The 23,967-nt window shown below is 42.1% G+C and overlaps 1 protein-coding gene and 1 non-coding gene across 6 annotated transcripts in view; both read left to right on the forward strand.

Annotated features, from left to right (window-relative positions):
- Window positions 1-23,967, forward strand: part of FANCC (FA complementation group C) — a 238,045-nt gene that overhangs the window by 121,499 nt on the left and 92,579 nt on the right. For all 5 annotated transcript variants that reach the window (XM_037745255.1, XM_037745253.1, XM_037745254.1 and 2 more), the window contains one exon: window positions 23,386-23,496. In XM_037745255.1, coding sequence (XP_037601183.1) covers window positions 23,386-23,496 — 111 coding nt within the window. The remainder of the gene's footprint in view (window positions 1-23,385; window positions 23,497-23,967) is intronic.
- Window positions 22,947-23,050, forward strand: LOC119473947. The gene has a single exon (XR_005203218.1). It is a non-coding gene; the product is annotated as a small nucleolar RNA U13 (small nucleolar RNA).

Below are 23,967 nucleotides of genomic sequence, written 5' to 3' on the forward strand. Positions count from 1 at the left end.
TTAAATGTAAAATGTAAAACTATAAAACTTTCGGGAAAAAAACATAAAGTCTTTAGGCTCTAGAACTAGCATAGTTTCTAGACTTAATACCCCAAGCATAATATGTAAAAGGAAAAATCAACTGTGTTAGAATCTCATCAAAACTAAAACCTTATGTTCTGTGAAAGCCCATGTGAAGGACAATGGCAGACTGGGAGAGAGATTTGCAAACCACAAATAGCAAAAGACTACTATCTAGATAACAAGAAATCTCAAAACTCAATGGTAAAAAACAACCCAGTTAGAAAATAGGCAAACACTATTTCACCAAAAAGGTGAAATAAGTTCATGAGCAAAAAAAGGCAAATAAACACATGACTAGATGTTTCACATCGTTAGCCATTGGGGAAGTAAAAAGATAAAGCCACAGTGAGCTATCCCTATACACCTATCAAACGGCTAAAATAAAAGTCAGTGAGAACATAAAATGTTGGTGTAGATGTGGAGGAGCTGCGTTACTCATGCATTTTTGGCAGAAACATGGCTGTGGATAGTTTCGTACCCAAGACAAGTGCTCTCCCGCATCCTCCTAGGGCCAGCCTTGACAGGCTGCCTGTTGACTTCTCACAGAAGTAATGGAAGCCAGGAGACAGGGTAATGATATCTTCAAATTCATGGGGGGTGGCGGATCCATTAAAAATAAGACATTTTAGGTAAACAAAAAGGAGAATTTTTCACCAGAAATCCCCACAAAGGGAGTACCAAGGTTGTTCTTCAAGCAGAAGGAAAATTACCGAAGTAATCCTCCATCTCCAAAAAATATAAGAAATCTAAGTTTCCATGCTGTCCTTGGCCCAGTGAGTTTTGGCCCTGACTGCACATCAAGAATTGCCAATGGGCCAGGCGCGGTGGCTCACACCTATAATCCCAGCACTTTGGGAGGCCGAGGCGGGTGGATCACGAGGTCAAGAGATCGAGACCATCCTGGTCAACATGGTGAAACCCCGTCTCTACTAAAAATACAAAAAATTAGCTGGGCATGGTGGCGCGTGCCTGTAATCCCAGCTACTCAGGAGGCTGAGGCAGGAGAATTGCCTGAACCCAGGAGGCGGAGGTTGTGGTGAGCCGAGATCGCGCCATTGCACTCCAGCCTGGGTAACAAGAGTGAAACTCCGTCTCAAAAAAAAAAAAAAAGAAAAATGAATTGCCAATGGAATAAAAAAAAAATCCTCTACATCCTTTTTCAGTTGGTTTGGTGGGTGTATGACTCAGGGTCACTAATGGTACTGGTATGCAGCCTTGGAAGTAGCAGGGTGGACTCAGAACGAGAGAAGAAAAGTGTTGTCATGGCTTAAATGAAATACAGTGTCCTCCCAGTTCCTGTACCTCACCTTTTATGCCTGATATATCTTCCTGTGGCAGCATTCGTTCTGGCTAGGCTGAAATGATCCTCCACAGCTCTGGCTTCTCCCTCTTTTGCTCCAGTCAGAACCAAATCCCGTCCATCATGCCTGTGTAGGTATCTCACACTTTTATTCCTTTCTTTTCATTGCCATTGCCACCCTTGCAATTTGGGCACCTTTTATATTTTGACTGTGATAGCTGGTCAGTGGCAAAAAACTGCAGTTACTTTTGTAACAACCTATAATATCTCAGCTTCCAGTGTCATCTTTCCCTTCCAGTCTGTCTTGCACAGTTTTACCCACCCAATCTTTGTAAAGCATAACTCATGCCACTGCCCTATGTAGAGATATTTTTAATGTTCTCCTCCTCCCACTGTTCATAAAATAAGCTCAAATTTCATACTTTTGAAAACAAAATCAAGTTGTTTTCCTCTTGAATACCTTTTGATTTCATCACATTGCTCTTGAAATCACACCCACAGCTCCTACGACCACAGCGTACAAGATGCGACATGATTGGAGGCCTGTTTGGGCTCCACCCTTATCTCACAGCACTCTTCCTTCTGCTCGCCGTGACCCGGTTAGACGGCCTTCTTGGGGTTTTTCCTTGCCTTTGGGTTGAACTTGCTGATTACTTCACAAGCTGTTTGTATGCTCTTTTCTTACCTTTCAGGTCTTGATCCCATGCTTAGTCTTTGGAATAGCCCTCCCTTACTTATCTGAAGTGAATCCTATCCATTTCTAATTCTTACATGTTACCTTTGGATGAATGAAGGCAAGGGAATGTGGTGGGAAATGAAACCGTATAGGAAAAGACTGATGTCTGGGTTGGACAAACAAGCTGGAAATAGAATTCTGTTGTTTCTGCAAGATCCAAGAGTCTCTACCTTGACTATACCTCTATGTCTCTGAAATTTCTAAAATCTTTTTCTGTTGCTTCCATAATAGTAATTTTAAAAATTCAATAATCAAATTACAGGTACTTTTCTTAAAGGGGCATTTCTAGAGAGGTTATATTTAATAACATATTTGAATGGTGTTCTATAGTTTGTTTATTCATAATTGCATTGAACAACTCCTGTGAAAAATGTTATATCCTCATTGTGAAAATGAGAAAAGTGAGGCCCTAAATGTTAAGAAACATTTAAAAAGCTAGTTAAGTTGGGAAATTGGGACTGAGGTCGTTGACTATACAATCCAGTTTCTGTGTCACTACTGGGCTTGCCAGCCTGGGGCATCAAGCTTCAACTGAAAGTACCTGTGGCAGGAGCTGGAGATGTAACAGACTTGCTTGTCTCTGATATCTGGGAAAAGTGAAGGTGTCTGCCACCAGGTCACCTTCACATAGCAACATGATGTCTACCTGGTCCTATCCTTCGTTGTTGTTCCTTCTCCTGTCATTGGTCCCAGCAGATGCAGCCGTCCAGCTTGGTGTGGCTGAAGCACCATGGGAACTGATTTTAGATTTCACATCTGAGGTGTTCCTCCCACTGTTCCCTGCATCTTCATTCTTAAATAGGAAATCAGTCTCATCAAAAGTAATTGTTCAAAACAACTCACATTTCTTACTTGTAAAAATTGTGTTGGCCTTAAGAGAGCTATGTCCTAACATTCCCTCCTCTTGCTGCCTTATGGAAAATGGACCTCAAGGGAGGAAGCAAGAATAAAATGAGAGAAGCCAGACTGGAGGCTTTGACCGTATCCAGGTGAGAGATTATGGTGGATTGGATCAGGGTGAAAGCACTGTCCTAGGGAGAAGCAGACTCATCCAGAGTGTAGTTGAGCTATAATTGACAGGGCTTGAGGATGGACTGGATATGGAGGATGAGGGAGAGGATTTGAAGGATGAGTTGAAGGTAACATCTAAAATGTTGACTGAAGCAACCATGTGGTTGGTAGAATCATGTTCTTGGGTGGTCAAGATGAAAAAGGGGCTTGAGAATGTCTGGGATAAGAGTCTTAGATGTGTTAAATTTGAGATATTGATTGCACAGTTGCAGATGTCAGGTAAGCTGGTTGCATATATAATCTGGAACATAGGGGAGTGGGCAGGGCTGGAGCTAGAATTTTGGAAGGTGTGGTCACCCTGTAGAAGTAGAATGGTGGCCAGGCATGGTGGCTTACAGCCTGTAATCCCAGCACTTTGGGAGGCAGGAGGATTGCTTGAGCAGAGGAATTCTTGCCTGCAGTGAACCAAGATCACACCACTGTACTCCATTCTGGGTAACAGAGTGTGACTCTGTCTCTTAAAAAAAAAAAAAGGAATTAGAATGCTGACTGGGGCTGGGCTGGGCCTTGTGGGGTTTGAACCCCATCCCGGGCCACAGGAGGGAGCACTCAGGCTTTCTTAGTCTTCGGCTTCTGTTGACTGGCCTAGATGCAAGACTGAAGGGGAAGGGAGCCATGGACTTGAAAGCCTCTGTACTGACACCTCAAGACTGGACTTCAGTCCTTCACGACAGAAGACTCCAGCATAGAAACGGCATTCAAAACCACAGCACTATACAAAATCTCCTGGGATTCAGTCCTTTGTGACAGACGACCCCAGCATAGAAATGGCATCTAAAATCCCGGGATTGTACAAAATCTCCTGGGGTCCAACTCTTTGTGACAGAAGACCCCGGGACAGAAATGGGATCCAATATCATAGGACTTTACAAAATCTCCTGGGCATCACTTGAGCTCCCAGGTCTCCAGTGTCTAAAAATGGGGTTGAGGAGAAAGTACCAGCTAAGTTAGACTAGATGAAAAGAAAAATGTGCAGCATGTGGCATACCAGCAGCAGAAGCCAGGGCCACCCTACTGACCCGCTCTGGTCTCGCCCACACAGCGCCTGGGCGGGCATTGCATGTGCATCCCGGAGATGTACAGGTATAGCCCTGGGGAATAGGCAGCCCAGGGCACCACTGCGTGGGCAAGCAACATGGTATAGGGGTGGATCGCACGGTTTGCATCATGGAGTTCTGACCAGTGAACTGGTAGGGATAGAAGCCAGATTGGAGAAGCCTGACGAGTGAATGTGAGTTGGGGAAGCAGAGAAGGCAAATTTAGACAGCTTTCTCAGGAAATTGTGCTAATGCAGAGCACAGAGATGAGCAGCAGTTAGAAGGAGGGAGAGGCAGGATCAAGGAGAACTTTTTTCTTTTTAATCTAGGTAGCTCTTCCAGCATGTTTGTAATTGACACGAGAAATCCAGCAATGACGTGGGTCACTGCTGCAGAGGGTCTTTGCCAGGTGGGTGGAGGCGATCAGGGCCCAAGTGGACAGCTGCACTTTATGGGAGCAGAGACACTCCTTCCATCGGAAGACAGGACATGGGGGTGGGCGTGTGCAGGTGAGCTTGTAAATCGGTATGTGGTGAGATGAGTGAGTTTCTTGCTAATTGCTCTTTTCTCGACTATGTATATGAGATGAGATCTCCACCAGGACTTTTGGGGAAGCGGTGGTGGTGTAATGAAAGAGGAAGGAGGAAATAATTACTCAGGAAGTGGCCAAGCAAAATGACCAAGGATGCATAAGAAGGTTGTAAGGCACTGCTGAGCCCCTTCAAGGACTGTGGTCAGAAATCCAAGCCAACGCAGTCAGCTCAGTTGTCTGATATTCTCCAGCAGTGTTCAGCTGTGTGGGCACAGGGAAGAGAAGCTGTAGTGTGGATTCACAGGAGCCAGGGTTTTATGCAGCAAGTACCACTGGGCTTTAGAAAAGGGGGCAAGCCAGGGAGATAAGGCTGTTTTCAAAGGAATGATTGTTTAAGCCTGGCAAAATATTTAGCAAATGCATGACCTGCTCCTAGTAAATGTGTTTAGTAAAGCACACATTTCCAGGGCTGTATATCTACATATTTCTATGTACGTTCTTATAAATATGGTTTAATACCATGGTTTCATTCAGGTTTACTTTCTAAAGATTTTTGGTTTTGGTTTTTGGGAAGCCTAGTCTATTTTCCCCCCTGGAACTAATGAGTGAGCAAGCAAGAGGTTCTGTAAGCAAAAGTAAAAGCTGCAGACTTTGTTATGGTTGGAACTGTGTGTGGAAATTCTGTGAATTGTGTTCTGTCAGCATCCTGCTCGCGGAATAGGCTATGTAAACAAGGGGTGCTGGGAGGGTCTGTGAATGAGCAGCCTTCCTTCCCACTCACAGACTTAACCACTGCAATTCTCCAGATTTCTGAATGTTTACTTCATAGTAAAAAGGGCTCTAAAAATACCAGGGCAGTTAGATTTTTATTGTAGATCATTTCACTTAAACTGCAGTGGGACATATAAATTTAAAAAAGGGGGAAAAAAACAACATCGAAGGCAGGATTTTGAAGCAAAAGCTACAGAAACCTGTCTGCAGTAATTTGTTTTGGCCGTGGATGTAAAACTGCAAAAGGGATAGGAATAAGTTTGTTACATTTTCTTTAAGTTAGAGCAATTGGCATATTTAACTGATATTTACAGTATTTAAATGGCATAGGAGAATGCACAAATAATACACAATCATGAGAAAATTACATATACCAAGATTTAAATGAAAGTAAATTCTTTTTTTGAACTTGATTAAAATGCCATTTGTAACTTATTAGTAATTTTATTTTTAAAAAATTATAAGACACATCTGGGCGTGGTGGCTCACACCTGTAATCCCAGCATTTTGGGAGGCTGAGGTGGGCGGATCACGAGGTCAGGAAATTGAGACCATCCTGGCCAACATGGTGAAACCCTGTCTCTACTAAAAATACAAAAAAATTAGCTGGGTGTGGTGGTACACACCTGTAGTCCCAGCTACTCGGGAGGCTGAGGCAGAAGAATTGCTTGAACCCAGGAGGCAGAGATTGCAGTGAGCCGAGATCACGCCACTGCACTATAGCCTGGGTGACAGTGCGAGACTCTGTCTCAAAAAGAAAAAAGAAATTAGAAGACACAAGATACTGTAAGTTTGAGTATGCAGAGTGAAATGAGAAAAGGATTCAGGCAGATTAGGCTTTAGGACAGGAGGTAAAGGCCCGAGAGTCAGTCCAGGGAGGGATTATAAATGGCGGGGTATATGGGGAATGGACATAACAATACAAGAGAACGAGAAACTGCAGGAAGTAAAAGTTAGTGAGGAACAAAAAGAGAAGCTACTGAGAAAACAGACACAAACACTGACTTGTTTCAGACTGCCACATGACCACCACTGAAGGATGATGTTTACTGAGTAGGAAGATTTGAAGTTTTAGACAGGAGTAATACATACAAAGGAAAGCAAAGAAAAAACAATTTTCACTGGACGGAAATTTCTCCCTTCTAGGAACTCCTGACCTTCTTTATGGGACCAAGCAATGAGAGTTCTGGGCTTGCGGTTCCTTCTGACTTCTTGTGTCTTCTCTCCAGGAGCAATGATGGTGCTGGGGTGTGGTGCTTTCAATATGAAGTCATGCTGGGAGGCAGTGGTGAAACCCGACGGGAGCTTTTCCCGGAGCGGGCTGCATTAACCCATGCTCTGTGTGCTTCCTGAAGCTGTGGCAACAGTGGTGTGACACCTGCCTTCCCGGGAGCCAGGGAAGAAGAACCCCAGGGAGAGACAGTGGAGATGGCATCTCTCGTGGGAGATGGAAAAGCGTGCAGCTCAGTCTAGGCAGTGATAAATGGGTGATGTGTAGGCAAGCAGAAAGATGAAACAGAAGGTATTCAAGACCTCTTTCTCCCCCAATGAGGGGAGGTTCTAGGCATTTGGCCTGTGTCAGAGAAAGCCCCTGGCGCTGAACCATGGAAACTGACATTTATTTTGCACCTACGGTGAGCCAGATCTCCAGCCGGGTGATTTACACGCGTGGTTTCTCTCAGTCCTCCTCACCTTGAGAGGTATCATTTTCTTCATTTCACATGGAGACACTGATGCATAGTGACAGTAAGTGATTTTCTTCACTGAGTGGCAGAACTACTGACTGAGCCTAAATGTGTCTGACTCCAAGTCTAGGGGCATTTCCATTCTGAAGCAGTTCGACCTCAGGTCCTCAAGGAATCTCAGCACACACGGTGGTCGAGGGCTGGTCTGCACCCTATCGTTGTAGATTTTGAACCAGAGGAAGGGGTCACTCCAGCAAAGGCGAGGAGGTCACAGGATGACCTGGGCCTCCCTCTGTGCTGTCCTCTCCTGGTTCTTTCCCTAGCGCATAGGAGATAAAGACACATGGCATTGGAGCTCTAGTCAGGTATGTGGCCGGTGGGCCCCAGACTTGACAGCGCAGTGGGGAGGGGGTGTTGGTCCTGTTGGAGAAGCAGATTCTAGGGTCCCACCCCCAGAAGTCTGGACTCAGTGGGCTGGGTGGGACCAAGGCGGTCTGCAGGATAGTTCAGATTGAGGTCTCTGCACATCACATCCTGAGAACCACTGACTTAGGCACTCCAGTTTTCACCCTTGGCTCCTCCTGGGCCTCTGCATACATTTGTGGCAGACCTAGAGATGATATCTTCAGGTGAGTGTATGCAGGAGCAGGCATTGGAGATGAGCCAGAGGGCAGGAGGCGGACCTTGGCCATGACCGTGAAGAGGGAGAAGGTGAGAGGTACCCAGGGCTCAGGAACTGGGGTTGCGCAGCTATCAGGTTGTATACTCCATGCTCGCCCGAACTGGGACTTCAGATACAGCAGCGTCAAAGGGGACATGTCCCGTGAGCGCGTGATACTCGCTCCTTCCCACGAGGCATGTGCCTCACTCACTTTTGTGACGGTTCCACAGAGTCTGTTTTATTGTCTACATTTTACGGAAGTGGAAATGGAGGGGGCCTAGCACTGTTTATAAAAATTACCCTAGAGTGGGGCACGGTGGCTCACGCCTATAATCCCAGAACTTTGGGAGGCTGAGGTGAGTGCATCAGTTGAGGTCAGGAGTTCGAGACCGGTCTGGTCAATATGGTGAAACCTGTCTCTACTGAAAATACAAAAATTAGCCAGGCGCGGTGGTGCACGCCTGGAATCCCAGCTACTTGGGAGGCTGAAGCAGGAGAATTACCTAAACTGGGCAAGCGGAGGTTGCTATGAGCCGAGTTTGCGCCACTGCACTCCAGTCTGGGTTGACAGAGTGACACTCTGTCTGGGGAAGAAAAAAGTAAAAATAAGTAATAATTACCCTGCAATCACTAGTTAGGACTCAGAGTCTTTTTAACTTTAGAGCTCCGTGACCTACCTTTCTTTCCTTTATTATTTTAATTATGCCAGTAATACATCAATATGGTTTCCAAAAAAAAAAGAAAAAAAATTAAGCCAGGTGCTCTGGCACACACCTGTAATCTCAGCACTTTGGGAGATCGAGGCGGACAGATCACCTGAGTTTTGGAGTTCAAGAGTAGCTTGGCCAACGTGGTGAAACCCCATCTCTAATACAAGTACAAAAAAATCAGCCAGGCATGGTGATGTGCGCCTGTCATCTCAGGTACTTGGGAGGCTGAGGCAGGAGAATTGCTTGGATCCAGGGGGCAGAGGTTGCAGTGAGCTGAGATCACACCACCCCACTGCAGCCTGGGCGACAGAGACTCCTTCTCAAAACAAACAAACAAACAACAATCCAAGTGCAGCAGCCTCCCCACAACCTCAAAATCCTCTTCAGAAATAACCTGATATCAGTGGGCTGTGCAGATTCTTGTAGTCTTCTTGGCTTTTATACATGCAAATAACTTTGTTTTTTGTTTGTTTTCACATACGTGGAATTATGCTGGCTGTATGATGTGACTTGCTCTCTTCACATGATAGTAACTGCTAGAGTGTTTCTGTATCAGCCGCACAAGCCTCCTTTATATTGCCAATATCCATCTTTATCCCAGAGACAAGATGGATGTTCAAAAACTGTAACCCAAACTCAGTGCTAAAAATGGGTGTATGTTTAAGCAAGAGCTGCTCAGCTAATGCAGTGTCGCTCCCGAGGGGACTGGGCAATGTCTGGGGACATGTGTGGTTGCCACAACTTGTGAGGGGTGCTGCTGGCATCTAGGGGGTACAAGGCGGGAATGCACAGGTCAGGCCCCTGCAGCAAGGAATTGTCAGGCCCAAAATGTCAATGGTGGCAGCATTGAGAAAACCTGATTGGTTTAAACCGACTTACCTTAATGGTGTTTCAGCAGCCCTATTAAGGGGTTTCATCAGTAGGTAGTTTAGCAACACCAACCGCTGGTACAGTGGCGTAGGTGGTGGTCCTGTGGGAGAAGTAGATTCTAGGGCCGCACCCCCAGAGTGGATACTTGGGAGGCAGAGGTATGAATATTGTGCTTCAGCTCAGGAGCTCCAGAGCAGCCTGGGAAACATAGTGAGAGCCCATCCTCTAAAAAACAAAAACAAACAAACAAAAAGAGTGCTGAATAATAGGTCTATTTTAAACATATAGTAGGATTTCAAATTTTCTGAAGAAATATTTAATTATGACTTGGCCTCTTCTCTGATTTTAAATTAGCAATACTTTTATACATTTCAAAGTCAGGTTTATGAAAGAGGCAAAATTGTCAATGACTAATTGTTGAATTTTGCTTCCTAACCATGTAGATGTGAAAAGTGTTTCTGAATACATGATTTATATGATTGGTTTTCCTGCAGTGGGGAATTGTTCACTGATTTATACTTTGTGCACTTAGGCTTACATAGATATGGATCCTGTAAAATTGGAAATCATTGAACAGTTTAAACACTTAGATTAAAAGAAAAGGAACTATGGGAATTGCAGATCTGTTAGATGGAATCTGTTGTGTCCTAATAAGAGGAATGAGAAAGACCATTGACTGTTGGAAGCAAGTTGTTGGGTGCAAGGTTGGGAATTGGGCATTATTTTTTTTTCTGTGTCATTGCTTAGGTTAATCGAGTCAGACTGCCATTTTTGTGTTTGAAAGAAATAAGATCTAGGCCCCAAGCTTAGAATGTCTTTATGCATAAAGAAGTCCAACCATTCATTATTACTTTGCTGAAGGATACGTTATCATGAATATTTGCAATGAGGATAATGAGTCCTTTTTTCTCAAAATAATTTTTAAATTACCTTTAACATGTCTGATTTTCAGAAAGAAAGTATTAAAAGCAAAACTATACCTTTAATTTAGGACTGACTTCTCTGGATTGTAGATTATTCTAGTATGAAATTTGCTAGTTGCATGTAGGTCTGCCTTTTAATTCTTAATTTGTAAGTAACAAAGAAACAGGAGATTGGAATACTTTTTAACTTACAAAATTCCAAATCCTTTTTCAAGCAATTTATATCTTATTTCTGTAATAGTTTTATTACCAGCCAATGGGTATGCACTGTATTTCGTAATATGGAAAGAAATTACTTGTCATTTCAGATATTAAGGATTTCAGATTTTAAAAGAGTTATCAGTGAAACTATGTTACAAGAATATTTGCTTCCTGAGACATCTCCGTATTATAGGTGGCCTCAGACTAACAGGCGGAGAATACGATAGTGTGAAGTATCTGATTTGCTTTACTCTACTTGGTACCTTTGGGACGTTCATCCAGAGGAGATTGGAGGGATTTGCACTTCTACCAGTCGTGTGTGTATCCGTGAACCACATCTCCTTTAATGCCTGCTTTTTTTTTGAGACAGAGTCTCGTTCTGTCGCCAGGCTGGAGTGCAGTGGCACTATCTTGACTCACTGCAACCTCCGCCTCCTGGGTTCAAGCGATTCTTCCGCCTCAGCCTCTCGAGTAGCTGGGACCACAGGCACGTGCCACCATGCCCGGCTATTTTTTGTATTTTTAGTAGAGACGGGGTTTCACCGTGTTGGCCAGGATGGTCTCGATCTCTTGACCTCGCGATCTGCCCCACCTCGGCCTCCCAAAGTACTGGGATTCCAGTAGTGCCTGCTTTTAAACTTTATATAAACAGAATCATGCTGCCTGTTTATTTCCATAATTTTTTTCTTAGCATGTACTTTTCTTGGCCCCTTGCTTCTCCAGTTAAATTTTAGGAAAGTTTCTGAAGTCCCACCAAAAACTCTGTTCGGGATTGCATTGAGTTTGTATGCCAGAGTACTGACATCTTTGTGACATTGAATTTTTCTTGCTAAAATCATAAGGTCTTCCTTTATGCAGAACTTTCACATGTATTTTTAATGGTTTGTAACACAAATTTTTGCTATCTTGTTATGTAATGCTATGCAGGGCAGTGATGGTCCATTTTATTATATAGAGGACAACATTTCTTTTTTAGTGAAGTAAATTTAGGTGGTGTTTATGAGTTGTTCTCATTTCTAGTTTGTCTTTGTTGCAGGGGGAAGTGACAATTTAAAATTGTGTTATAAGAAAATTGGTCAATTTTCACCATGGTGTCTAATTTAGAATAATATAAGTCATTGTAGGTAATTTAATCAATTTGGGCATTTTAATATTCAGTAAACAAACAATTCCAGTATAATAACATAAATGCTTTACTAGATGTTTACATAGAATGCCATGGGAACATTAATAAAAAGGGTGGGGGGAAGCAACTAATTCAGCATTTGGGCACAGGTATTTTATATGGTCACAGACTCCTCCAAGTATTTGACACGGCAGCATGGCCACAGGCCCAGGACTGAATAGACAGCTTTGCGGAAAGACAAGGTTAAACACACCAAGTTATACCTGGGAAATGCATTTTTCGGGGCCAAAAATAATTGCATGAATCTGATGGAACTCACAAAAGCTTTGTTTTACTAACCAGGTTTGCAGGGGGAAAAATGTTTTAAAATGTGTAGATATGCATTATAATTTGTATTTAAATATAGCTGAGGCTGAATTTCTCAGGACCTTTTTCAGCAAAGGTGGTTCTTTGCTGCTGCTTCTCCAGTCCTTCCTGGAGGTGCTAATACTGCAGTGCCTGAAGGTTACTGTAAGCTGAATGGTACCAAAGCAACACCTTAGCCAAAGAAGGTACCTCCTCATCAGTGTGCAGGTTCTGGTCAGCATTCCCAACATGAGTAAATGGATTTGAAGTAAAAGCACATAGCGATGTCATGTTTTCCCAGTATTCTGTGGGTGTTTTATGACCTGCAACTAAGGAAAGCAAATTGTGAAAAAGAAAACTTGTTGTGCTCTCCTATAACGAGGTCACAAGGGAATCCTGTAGCGATTATGTTGTTCAGTAGCTGTAAGAGAGCAATCTGTGCTCTTGGTTTTTGCTCGGCTTGTCTTTATTGAACAACTATTGTGTGGCTCACAGCTGTGCTAGGAATGTGAAGGCTAGTGAGGCAGGGCCTGCCGTGGAAAGCCTGAATGCTAATGGTAGACAGAGGAGAGCAGGCTCACAGTTACACTGCAAGGTGACCTTGGAAGATGCAGGGAGAGAAACACGAGGGTGGAACCACAGAGACTTCAGAACAACATCTTACCCAGTCAAGAACTAGAACAGGAATCCTGGAGAAAGATGGATTTTGAAAGACAGGTGTGATTTTGGCAGCTAGAGATGGGGGCGGGGAGGTTGTTGGGTTTCTCAGAAGAGGGAAATGGTCTGGAGATGGGAAGGGGCTGGGTGAATTTGGTGACCAGCCAGGAGTCTGATGTCACCAAGTCATAGGGATGAAAGAGAAAGGCAGGGGAAGTGAGTTTGCCCAGGTGGGCTTAAGCCATGTAGGGGCAGACTGGAGTGGGGGCCAGGAGCCTTAGCGGGTGATGGAGTTTTTCCCATCTTTTTTCTCTACTCCTCCTCAGTCATCTTCCTCTCTCTGTCCCAGCCACATCACACATGCACTCTTTCTTCTGCTCACCTCTACCTCCTCCCCTTTTTCTTCTTTTCCAACCCTCAGAATCAGCTCAGATGTGATTGTCTTTGAGAGCACCCCAAAACCCAGCAGTTGGAACTCATCTCTCCTTGCTCTGTTCCCACAGCGACTGCCTCACCAAGAGTCATTCAGCACTTTGCATGCTGCCTATGTGATGGCTCCCACCTGCAGCACCATTTACCAGGCTGCAGGGATTCTCACCCCAGTGGTCCAGGAGAGTGGCTTGAATGCAGATCATCCTCAACCTATGTTCGCTGAATGAATAAATAAGGGATCCCTGTTTATAAACTTTTTGGGGGGTGTATTTTGTATAAAGAGGCATGTCATGGAGAGCAAAGTGGTGGAAATTCTAAAAGACTTTAATGATCGGATGAAGAAATTGTTTAGAGAAGCATAATATATGTGCTCTGTCTCAGTTTGAGAATATTGACCACAGTTTGGCTCTCCTAGTCTTTGCCTGAGCAAAACTCACAGCCGTTCTTCCACACCCAGACCATGTGCCAGACCACAGCCCATTGCCCCAGCTTTCCTAACCTGCCTGTGAATGTGCTGCCTGTTACATGAGGGAGCAGGTACAGTGAGGCAAGCACAACTAATGACACCCAAAAGCAAGGGCAGTGGATTTCCCTCTCTTTATTTAAAACTTATCTTCTTAGGAAAGTTCACCCAACATAATCTAAGCATTTTCAGCGGCTTTTTACACATTAGCAGAGTTTTTTCATTCTTTTACATGAATCAAAATTGGGCTTAAAATCATTTTAGGAACAGCCGTGTTAGTTCCCACACTTTCTACCCATGAAAGATTTTATATCAAGGTTCAAGGTGATATCTGTACCTCTTTATGTCTGAACCTTTTCATTTACATCCACATCCTTTTTTTAATTATTGATTTGTGTATTTAGAAACCCAGTGCTTCATTAGTAAAATGAGAGAGTTAAAGGATCTCCAAGATCGCTCTGCCAGCATTTGAAGAAGAACCGTTATTATATGACTATAGGAATTTATTTTTGTCGAAGAGCCAATGCCTGATCTTTAGTGGTTTTGTGTTTAGACTATTTGCCACTAGGTGGCAGTAAAAAAAATTTATTCTTAGCAATGAGAAATGCTCATCAATATGTAAGATTACTTTAAAATAAAAATTTAGGGGACCAGAGTTTGAAGTATCTGTTTTGAAACTGTGTAACCATATACTGGCCTCTGTGTGTTGTTTCGAGGACTTAACGCTTATTTTATTCAGGGAAAAAACTTGTGGCACTCCATAGCCACTTATATTAGCGAATTATGGAAAAAAGACATCAGTTAAAATTTTGTTTTATATGTATACACACACAAATAATGTGTTTGTGGTGATTCTAGGTAAACAAACATACTGTGCTGGTAGTCATATAAAAGTATAGCACGTACAATTATATATAGTACATAATTACTTGATAACAATAAATGACTATGTTACTGGTTTATATATTTATCATACTATATTTTTATTGTTATTTTAGAGTATACTACTTATTTTTTTTAAAAAAAAACTGTAAATTGAGTGATGAAGAAAGAAAGCAAAAAAAAAAAAAAAAGTTGGCTAGATGTGGCAGCCCGTGCATGTAGTCCCAGTGCTTTGGGTGACCAAGGCGGGAGGATCACTTTAGACCAGGAGTTTGAGACCAGCCTGAGTGACATACTGAGACCCTGTTTCTACAAAAAATAAAATAAAATCAAAAAATTAGCCAGGCATAGTGGCACATGCCTGTAGTCTCAGCTACTCAAGAGGCTGAGTCATAAAGATTGCGTGAGCCCGGGAGTTCGAAGCTGCAGTGAACTGTGATTTCCAGACTGGGTGACAGAGCAACACCCTGTCGCAAAAAAAAAAAAAAAAAAAAGCTAACAGTAAGACAGCTTTAGGCGGGCCCTTCAGGAGGTATTCATTCTAGAAGAAAACATTGTTATCGCAGGAGATGACAGCTCCACATGTGTTATTGTTATTACCCCTGAAGACTTCCCAGTGGGACAAGATGTGGAGGTAGAAGACAGTGATATTGATTACCTGACCCTGTGTAGGCCTCGGCTAGTGTGTGTATGCTTCAGTTTTTCTCTTTAATAAATTTTTGTTGATACATAATGTGCATACAGAAGTACATGCTCAAAGCATTAAGATAAAGCTCAGTGAATTATTACAAAGCAAATAGATTTTTGTAACCACAAACAGAGCCAGCCTTGTTCATGCTTCCGACATCACTTTCTTCCTTCTTCCTCCCCAAAGGTAGTCAAAATCGTAAGAGCTAATGTTATAGATAAACTTTGTCTTTTTATACAAGTGTTTTATTACAGAATATTTTAAACATAAACAAAATAAACAAAATGTACACTAGACCTGACACTCAGCCTCAACAACTACTTATGTGCTATTTCTATTTCATCTGTACTTCAGCCCATTTCACCCCTTTATAATTATTTTTAGTTATTTTTATAAGATGTATGTGCATTGAAATGTACAGTCTAAACTGTATCTTTTTGACAAATCAGTACACCTGTATAACTTTTTCTTCTTTTAAGAATAGAATACCAGCTGGGCACAGTAGCTCACACCTGTAATCCTAGCACTTTGGGAGGCTGAGGTGGGCATATCACTTGAGGCCAAGAGTTCGAGACCAGCCTGGCCAGCATGGTGAAACCCCATCTCTACTAAATATACAAAAATTAACCAAGTGTGGTGGCACATGCCTGTAATCCCAAGTATTCTGGAGGCTGAGGCAGGAGAATCATTTGAACCTGGGAGGCAGAGGTTGCAGTGAGCTGAGATTGTGCCACTGCACTCCAGCCTGGGTAACAGAGCGAGACCCTGTCTCAAAAAAACCCAAGAAGAATAGAATTAACAATTATTAATATGCATGTGAGTCACCTGGAAATATTATTTAAAATTCAGATTTTGATAAAATAGGTCTGGGTTTTGTCTGAGAGTTAGTATTTCTAACAAAGTACAAATTCATAGAGCACATGGTAATGACAAGGTCTCTTTTATCTAAAGTAAATAAAATTTGATGAATAAAATATGCTATCTATAGGACTGCTTGGTTAAAAAGAGCATAAATCAAACAAACAATTTTATAATGATTTAAATCCAAAATTAGCAAAATCTGTATTATGGTTTCCATGGAAGTGTTCCTTCAGGCTAAGAAATGTTAGTATCACCAGAGGGCTGGTTAAAAACAGCACAGATTTGGAAGTCGATGTCTTATAAAGTAAGTGGCAGACTCCTTTTCACACCCATAAGTGGCTTTTACAGAGTTACCCAAAATTCAGTCATTTGTACACCAAATGTAGATAATTTTCATAGCTTCCTATTAAAATTACATTTTAATGCCTTTACAAAATTTAACTCAATTTTCTTATAAAGTTCGAGTAACATTTTTATATGACATTGTAAGTCCCATTTATATTCAACTTAAGGTTACATAATTGTATGAGGTGCCATGTCTGTGTGTTGACCACCCAGTGTGCTTTGGGGTTCCACTATTTGCACAGGCACCACAGCTGAAGAAACACAGATGCACAGGTGCCAGTCAGCCTGGTTGTGCAAATGGCGGTCGTGTTCCCTAGCACAGAGGTCTCATTCCTGCACTCTCTCCTCAGAGGAGGAAGAGACCAGAATGTCCTCTTAGGGGGCACTTCCTGGGACATGGGCTAAGTCTCCTAAGGGTGAGGGCTCCAACCAGCAGGTACAGACCTCTCAGAAGAGAGAGATAAGGCAGACATTCTGAACCTGGAGCTCCTCCACCCCTTGTCCCATCTAATCAAGACAGTTCTGAGGGGCTCTTCTGGAACATGTCTAGATGGTAGAGGCTGGAGGACAATGTGGGCTTTGCTGGGACTCAGATAAGGTCTGTCCCAGGGAGGTTAATGCTCAGCATCTGGGATGGTGTCCTTGTCAACAGTGAGTTGCTGCTTTGGGTAAAAATCCATTTTCACTACAGAAGAGGCTATAGCAGGGGTGTCCAATCTTTTGGCTTCCCTGGGCTACATTGGAAGAATTGTCTTGGGCCACACATAAAATACACTAACACTAATGATACTTGATGAGTGAAAAAAAAATCTCATAATGTATTAAGAAAGTTTACAAATTTGTGTTGGGCTGTGTGCTCACAAGCTTGGGCTGGAGAGTCTGGACGGCTCCCCCATTCCCTCTCTGATTCTCTTTGGTGGCGAGGCCTGGAAGGGGCTGAGTCTCAGTATCTTGGGAAGATTCTGGAAAGTCTGTTTGGGAACCTGAGAAGACGTCTTGCCTGGAGCGTGAATGCTTGATTTGCTGTCCTGGCCACATATATGCTTGGCAGCCAGAGAGCGGGGTTTGCATTCACACCAGCACAACCGTGAGCCAGGGCTTGAAGTGACCAGGACAAGTGTCTTCGTGGCAGCGTGCCTCAGTTTTTAACAAAAAGTTTAAAAAGTTAACAAAAAAAAAATTAAAAATAGAAAACCTTATAGTGTAAGGATATAAAGAAAGAAAATATTTTTGTACAGCTATACAATGTGTTTATGTTTTAGGCTGTTATTACAAGAGTCCAAAAGTTCAACAAAAATAGGCTTATCAAGTGTGAAAGTTGTGATAAGCTAAGAATAGTTTATTGCTGAAGAAAGAAATATATGTTTTTATGAATTTAGTGTAGTGTAAGTATACAGTGTCCATAAAGTCTGCAGTGGTTCACAGCCATGTCCTCAGCCTTCACATGTACCCCCCACTCACTGACTCACCCAGAGCAACTTCCAGTCCTGCAAGCTCCTGTCATGCTAAGTGTCCTAAACATAGAAAAGGTACAGTAAGTTTTACTGTACCTTTTCTGTGTTTAGGTAGATTTAGATCACAAATACTATTGTGTTAACAGTACTCTGTACAGTCCCATCCTGTACAGGTTTGTAGCCCAGGAGCAATAGGCTCTCCCATGTAGCCTAGGTGTGCAGCAGGCTGAACCCAGTTTACATTGGGTTCATGTGAGTACACTCTGTGATGTTTGGACGGAGAGAAATTGCCTAACAAAGCATTTCTCAGAATATATCCCAGTTGTTAAGTGATGCATGACTGTAGTATCTAGGGAACTATTTGTGGCTATTTTAAACATTACTTAGGAATTATTTAGTCTCTCATCTCACCCCGTGAATCTATCGGATGTCAAGAGGAACTCATGCAGTATTGGGAAGTCACCCTCCATGAGCTGGTCCCAGGCCTGGGATGTGAGTGCTTCTAGGAGGCTGTGGGTTAGGGGCAAGCCTAGGCATGGTTTTGTTTAAGATCTACAATCTTGACTGACCCTTAGCTATCACTGCCTCAAAACTGATTTTCCTCTGTTGCATACTACATTACTTCCATCCCAACTGAGTCTGCAGCGCTTGCACTCGAATTTTTTAAGGTTGGATTGCTATATATGGTAACAGTAGCCACCTGTGTATGGGTGGCTTAATTAAAACTTTGCTGAATTGAATTTGATTAAAAACCGACCCTGGGGTTTTCAGTGAGATGCCATACTTAGACAACGTAGTGCCTTACACATTATAAGCGCTTGGTAAATTTTAGTTGTGATAATCGTTAGAATCTCTTCAAGAAGTGACTTCTCACAAGTGAGGGGCATAGGAGAGCTTCCCAGGCAGAGGGGATCAGACATACTAAAGTCCTGATGGCCCAAAAAGTCTGTGGCCCTCCAGGGTCCCAAACAGGCTAGTAAGGAGAAGTCAAGTCTGGTACTGGGTGTGGGATGCACTGGTGAGCCAGGCTCCTTCACTTTGAGAAGTTTGGGCTTCACAGTGAGAGTAACTGGAAGCCATAAGGGTCTCATACAGAGCAATCAGATTTGCATTGTTAAAAACTATCCCAGGTGTCTCATGGACAGTGGATACAGGGAGATTTATTATAAGGTTTGGCCATAGAGTAAATAACTAGCCTTGGGCAGCCTGCTTAAACTGTCTTGATTTCTTCCTCTTTAACCCAAATTCAGTAATAGTACCTACCCACAGGCTATGAGGATTAACTGAGTTGCTATGTGTAATCAGTTTAGAACAGCCCCTGGTATGTAGTAAGTGCTTTAAGTGTTTGTTAAATAGAATGCAAAAGTCTGGTTTCTGAGCAGTAGGTTGCATTATTCTGACACTACCCTTCCCCTCACCTAGCATCAGACTGACCTGCTCCATGAAACCCAGACTGCTGCCAACTTGGAGCCCACCTAGTTTCTAAACCAAGTCCTCCTTCCTCTACCTGGGTCTGACTTGGACACCTCCACGTGGATTTGACATATGGCTGACCAGACCTGGCTGGGCTTTCCCTTTTCCCAGAACACCTGCCCTGTACCCCACTGGGAATTCAGGCCTCATCCTGGCTTGCTAAGAGCACCAAGTGTTCTTGCTGTGCAGTCCCCACTGTCTTCCTTCAAAAGTTCAGTGGAGCCCAGCGGTAACGGCCATTGCCCCTCCACAGATGGCACCCTGGCTTGTACGTAAGCTCCCTGACTCTGCCTACCCAGCCACGGCTGCTCGCTCTCTCTCCCAGATTGCACTTGGTGTTGGAAAAGAACACCACCAACGTGGAGATGAACTCATTTGGGGTTATGGTCACCTCCTTGTTTCCTGTCTGTATTTGGGGCAGATTTGAACTGAAAGAGGGAAAAAGCAATAGTAAGCAAGAGGCCCCTCCTGCTATTTTAGGCAGGGTTCACTTTAACTCTGTAAAGCTCCTGTTTTCCACCTTTCCAGTAGATTCATTATTCTGTAAATCATGTAGTACATATTGCCGGTTTTTGTTGTTGTTTTTACTAATCATGAATGTCTTCTACTGAGTAGTAATGTTTTAAAGCTACTTTGTTAACTTACAATTCTAATTTGAAAACACTAGATAGGATGTCATGTACAAGTGGCAGGTTTCCACCTACATGACTTAGGAGTGTTGCCTGGATTCTCCTTTAAGGATACGGAGGGTGTTCTGAGCTCACAGGGCAAAAGTACATGATCGGCACAAAAGGATGCCTCTCACATTCAGAGTAGAGCTTCCCCCAGGGGTAGGGACTGCTGTTGAATCATGGTGGGGAAGGGCAGAGGGCATACAAGGCTGCTTCTGTATTTCTAATGTTTTACTGATTAAGTTTGAAGGTTTGTGAAATTTGACATAATATCTTGTATCTTTTTGGATGTGTCAATATGATGAAATTGAAGTGAGCACCGTGATAGTGATAACCACCCAGCGTGTCACTGATATGTGTGCCAAATGTTTGTCCCGGGTATGTGGAGCCTGCCTGCCCATCACTGAGGCACCCTTAGCCTCTACCCCAGATAAGACTGTCATCTCCAAGTATTTGTGTATGAAGTTATATACGTATATTTATATGCACAGATGCAAATTCACTTTATCTCATAATGTGTTATCACAAAATGCAGTATGGAACTTTTTAAAAAATCAAATATTTCCAAATAAAACTTTTTCAAAAAATATTTTTTTCCTGGTATTAAAAGAATTACATACATTTATGGGAGGTTAGGAAACATACTAAAGTAGAAAGAAGAAGAAGGGGAAAATATATATATATAATGTTAATATAAATGTTAGCAGTCTCTAGGGCAGCACTATTATGGGTCTCTAGCACCACCCTAGAGACTGCTAACATTTGGTGATAGCTGTGATCTATCCCCCAAAATTCATGTGTTGAAACTTAATCACCAATGTGGTAGTATTAAGAGGGGCTTTGGGAGGTGATTAAGTCATGAGAGTAGAGTTCTCATGAATGGGATTGGTGATTTTATAAGAGGTGGAAGAGAGTGTCCTGGGCCCTTTTTGCCCCTCTGTTCCTTTCACCATGTAAAGACACAGCATTCATAGTGCCCATCCCTTTTAGAGGGCACAGCCACAGGACATCACCCTGGAAGCCTTCACCAAACACTGAACCTGCCAGCTCCTTGGTCGTGGACTTCCTGGCCTCCAGAACTGAGACATAAAGTTGTGCTCTTTATAAATGTCCCAGTCTGAGGTATTTTGCTATAGTAGCACAAACGGACTAAGACAGTGATATTTTCTTCCATTGTTTTTCCATTCCCATGTATGGATTATTTTTATATTGATAAGATCATTCTGAATATAACATTTTACATCTTTCTTCATTTAATAGTATAAGATAACCATTCAAAATACTATTAAGATTATTCGTAAACTTTTTTTTTCCTTGGATATAGGGTCTCACTCCAACTCCCAGGCTGGAGTGCAGTGGCGTGATCATGGTTCACTGCAGCCTCAATTTCCAGGGCTCAGGCGATCCTCCTGCCTCAGGCTCCTGAGTAGCTGGGATGTCAGGTGTGCACCACCATGCCCAGCTACTTTTTGGGTTTTTTGTACAAAAACACAAAACATGGATACAACACAAAATACAAAACTGTTGTCCCAGGTGGGGTTTCTTCATGTTGCCCAGGCTGGTCTTGAAGTGATCTGCCCGACTCAGCCTTCCAGAGTGCTGTGATTATAGGAGTGAGCCACCATGCATGGCCCCTTTATAAACATTTTAATAGCTTCCAGTGAGCCACTATATAAGAATATTATAAATTAATCATTCCCTGCTATTAGACAATTTTCACTGTATGAGAAATAGCAACTGCATCTTTGAGCATAGCTTCTGTCATCATATTTGCATTTGTTTCCTTAAATGTATGCCAGCTATATTAAGGGTTCTGAATATTTTGAAGACATTTAATACATTTTTTTTCAAGTTGCTTTCTATAAGGCAGGGCCTTTGTTAGTCCGTAATCTGTGTGTGTTCAGGTAACAGACCTCTAGGCAGACACACACCTGGAAGTCTGAGCTTCACGATGAGTTCCAGGCTGTGTTACATCTGCTCACACTTCATGGACGCGCTGGTGCCATTCACAACTGCACCCTGGATGGAAGATCCTTTGTCTTTGTCTTTTTTTTTTTTTTTTTTTTTTTTTGAGATGGAGTCTTAATCTGTCACCCAGGCTGGAGTGCACTGCAACCTCTACCTTCTGGGTTCAAGCGATTCTTCTGCCTCAGCCTCCCAAGTAGCTGGACTACCGGTTCATGCCACCACGCCTGGCTAATTTTTTTGTATTTTTAGTGGGGACAGGATTTCACCTTATTGGCCAAGCTGGTCTTGAGCTCCTGAGCTCGTGATCTGCCTGCCTTGGCCTCCCCAAGTGTTGGGATTACAGGTGTGAGCTACCACGCCCAGCCGGAAGACCCTATTTCTGTTCCTCCAGGAGCGCACATAGAGTACCTCTTTCATAGAACCCCATACAGCATTAGCTATTCATGTTTGTAACAACTTGAATTCATTAAGTGAAAGTGGCATATAGGTGTTTTACCTTACCCTTTTTGATTATGGAGGACAAACATTCATTTATGTGCTTCTTAGTCATTTGTATTTTCTCTTATGAATTATCTATTCATATTTATGGTTATGCTCTTAGTGTTTGTCATATATTTTGTCCATTAACTTGATAACATAGAATCTGTACTATTTGTTGTTAACATTCTTTCTAGTTTGTGATCATATTGTTTTTCTGGTAAACACAAGGTTTTATTTTTATTGAGCACAGCCAAACCTCTTCCCTGCTGATTTGCTCCCAGGATGTTCAGTTCTCAGAGTTCTTTCTCATTCAGACACTTGAAAAGTGTTCATGTTTTCTTCTTGTGTGCTATTTCGTTTTTAAATTTGTCTCTTTAATTTACATTAAACTGGATTATATTTAGATAAATAATGCCCGCTGAGAATCTTTTTTTTTTCTTTTTGTACGAATAGTTTTTGAGGCACCATTTATTGCATAATCTGTCCTTTCTCTACTGATTTGTGATGTGTTCTCTATCTTTTATTAAATTCTCATATCTTGATCCTTTTTTAGTTCATGAGCATGATGATTAGGTGTTTCACATGCCTGTGTGAGATGCACCACCCTCGAACCTTGTATGACATCGGCACTTTAACCATTTGACCTTTAAAAAAAATTATCATATAATCTCTGTTAAACATATTTTACTGAGTTTAAAACAATAAAATTTCATTCTTAATATAGGTAAAGCACTGCTTATTCGTTATATATATTTTTGTTTCAGTGTTAAAGGTTGTTTAAATTGAATTCTTTTTAATGTACTAACTTTAATGTTAACATTTCTCTTCTATACTTTGAATCAAGTAAATTGGGTACTTCGACAAACATTGTTTTGTTTCATAGAGACCACCCCATTTACAAATAAATCATAGGCATTGTACATAAAAGGCACTTGTATTCACTTTTAAGGAACTTAACTTTTTCTATTTATGTTTTTTAGGGTTTATTATCTCATATACTTTCAGCACTCAGATTTGATAAAGAAGTTGCTCTTTTCACTCAAGGTCTTGGATATGCACCTATAGATTACTATGCTGGTTTGCTTAAAAATGTGAGTATTTAAAATTTATCACTTTTGAAATGTTCAATGTTGAATATATCATCAGCAAAAAGAGTAAATGGAAATATTTTGGTCCTCCAGAAGAGATGTTTAACTTTTCTTTGTTTATCTCTTTTTACCTTGGGCAGACTTATGGCCATGTAAGGAAGAAATGTGAGATGGGAAGTTATGAGAAAGAAGGAAACCAGGAAGGGTTTTACTAAACAAACCAATCAACCTCTCTTTCTAGTCCTACATCTCACTTATTCACGCTGATGTTTGGGAGAAAAGCTTTTCTTAGCTATTATAAACACAGTCTTGTGCCTTTAGACAAATCTTATATTTAAAATAACCTGATTGGAATTTTCTGTTAAAGGAAAGCAGAAAATTCAATATATAGTATTACATATTTACCTCTTAGTGTTAAAGCTTTGTTTTCTTCTGGCCTAAATTGTAGCCAAATGTAAGAAATTGTAACTTACA

This window comes from Cebus imitator, unplaced genomic scaffold (genome assembly GCF_001604975.1).
Source record: "Cebus imitator isolate Cc_AM_T3 unplaced genomic scaffold, Cebus_imitator-1.0 Scaffold196, whole genome shotgun sequence".
Classification (NCBI taxonomy): Eukaryota; Metazoa; Chordata; class Mammalia; order Primates; family Cebidae; genus Cebus; species Cebus imitator.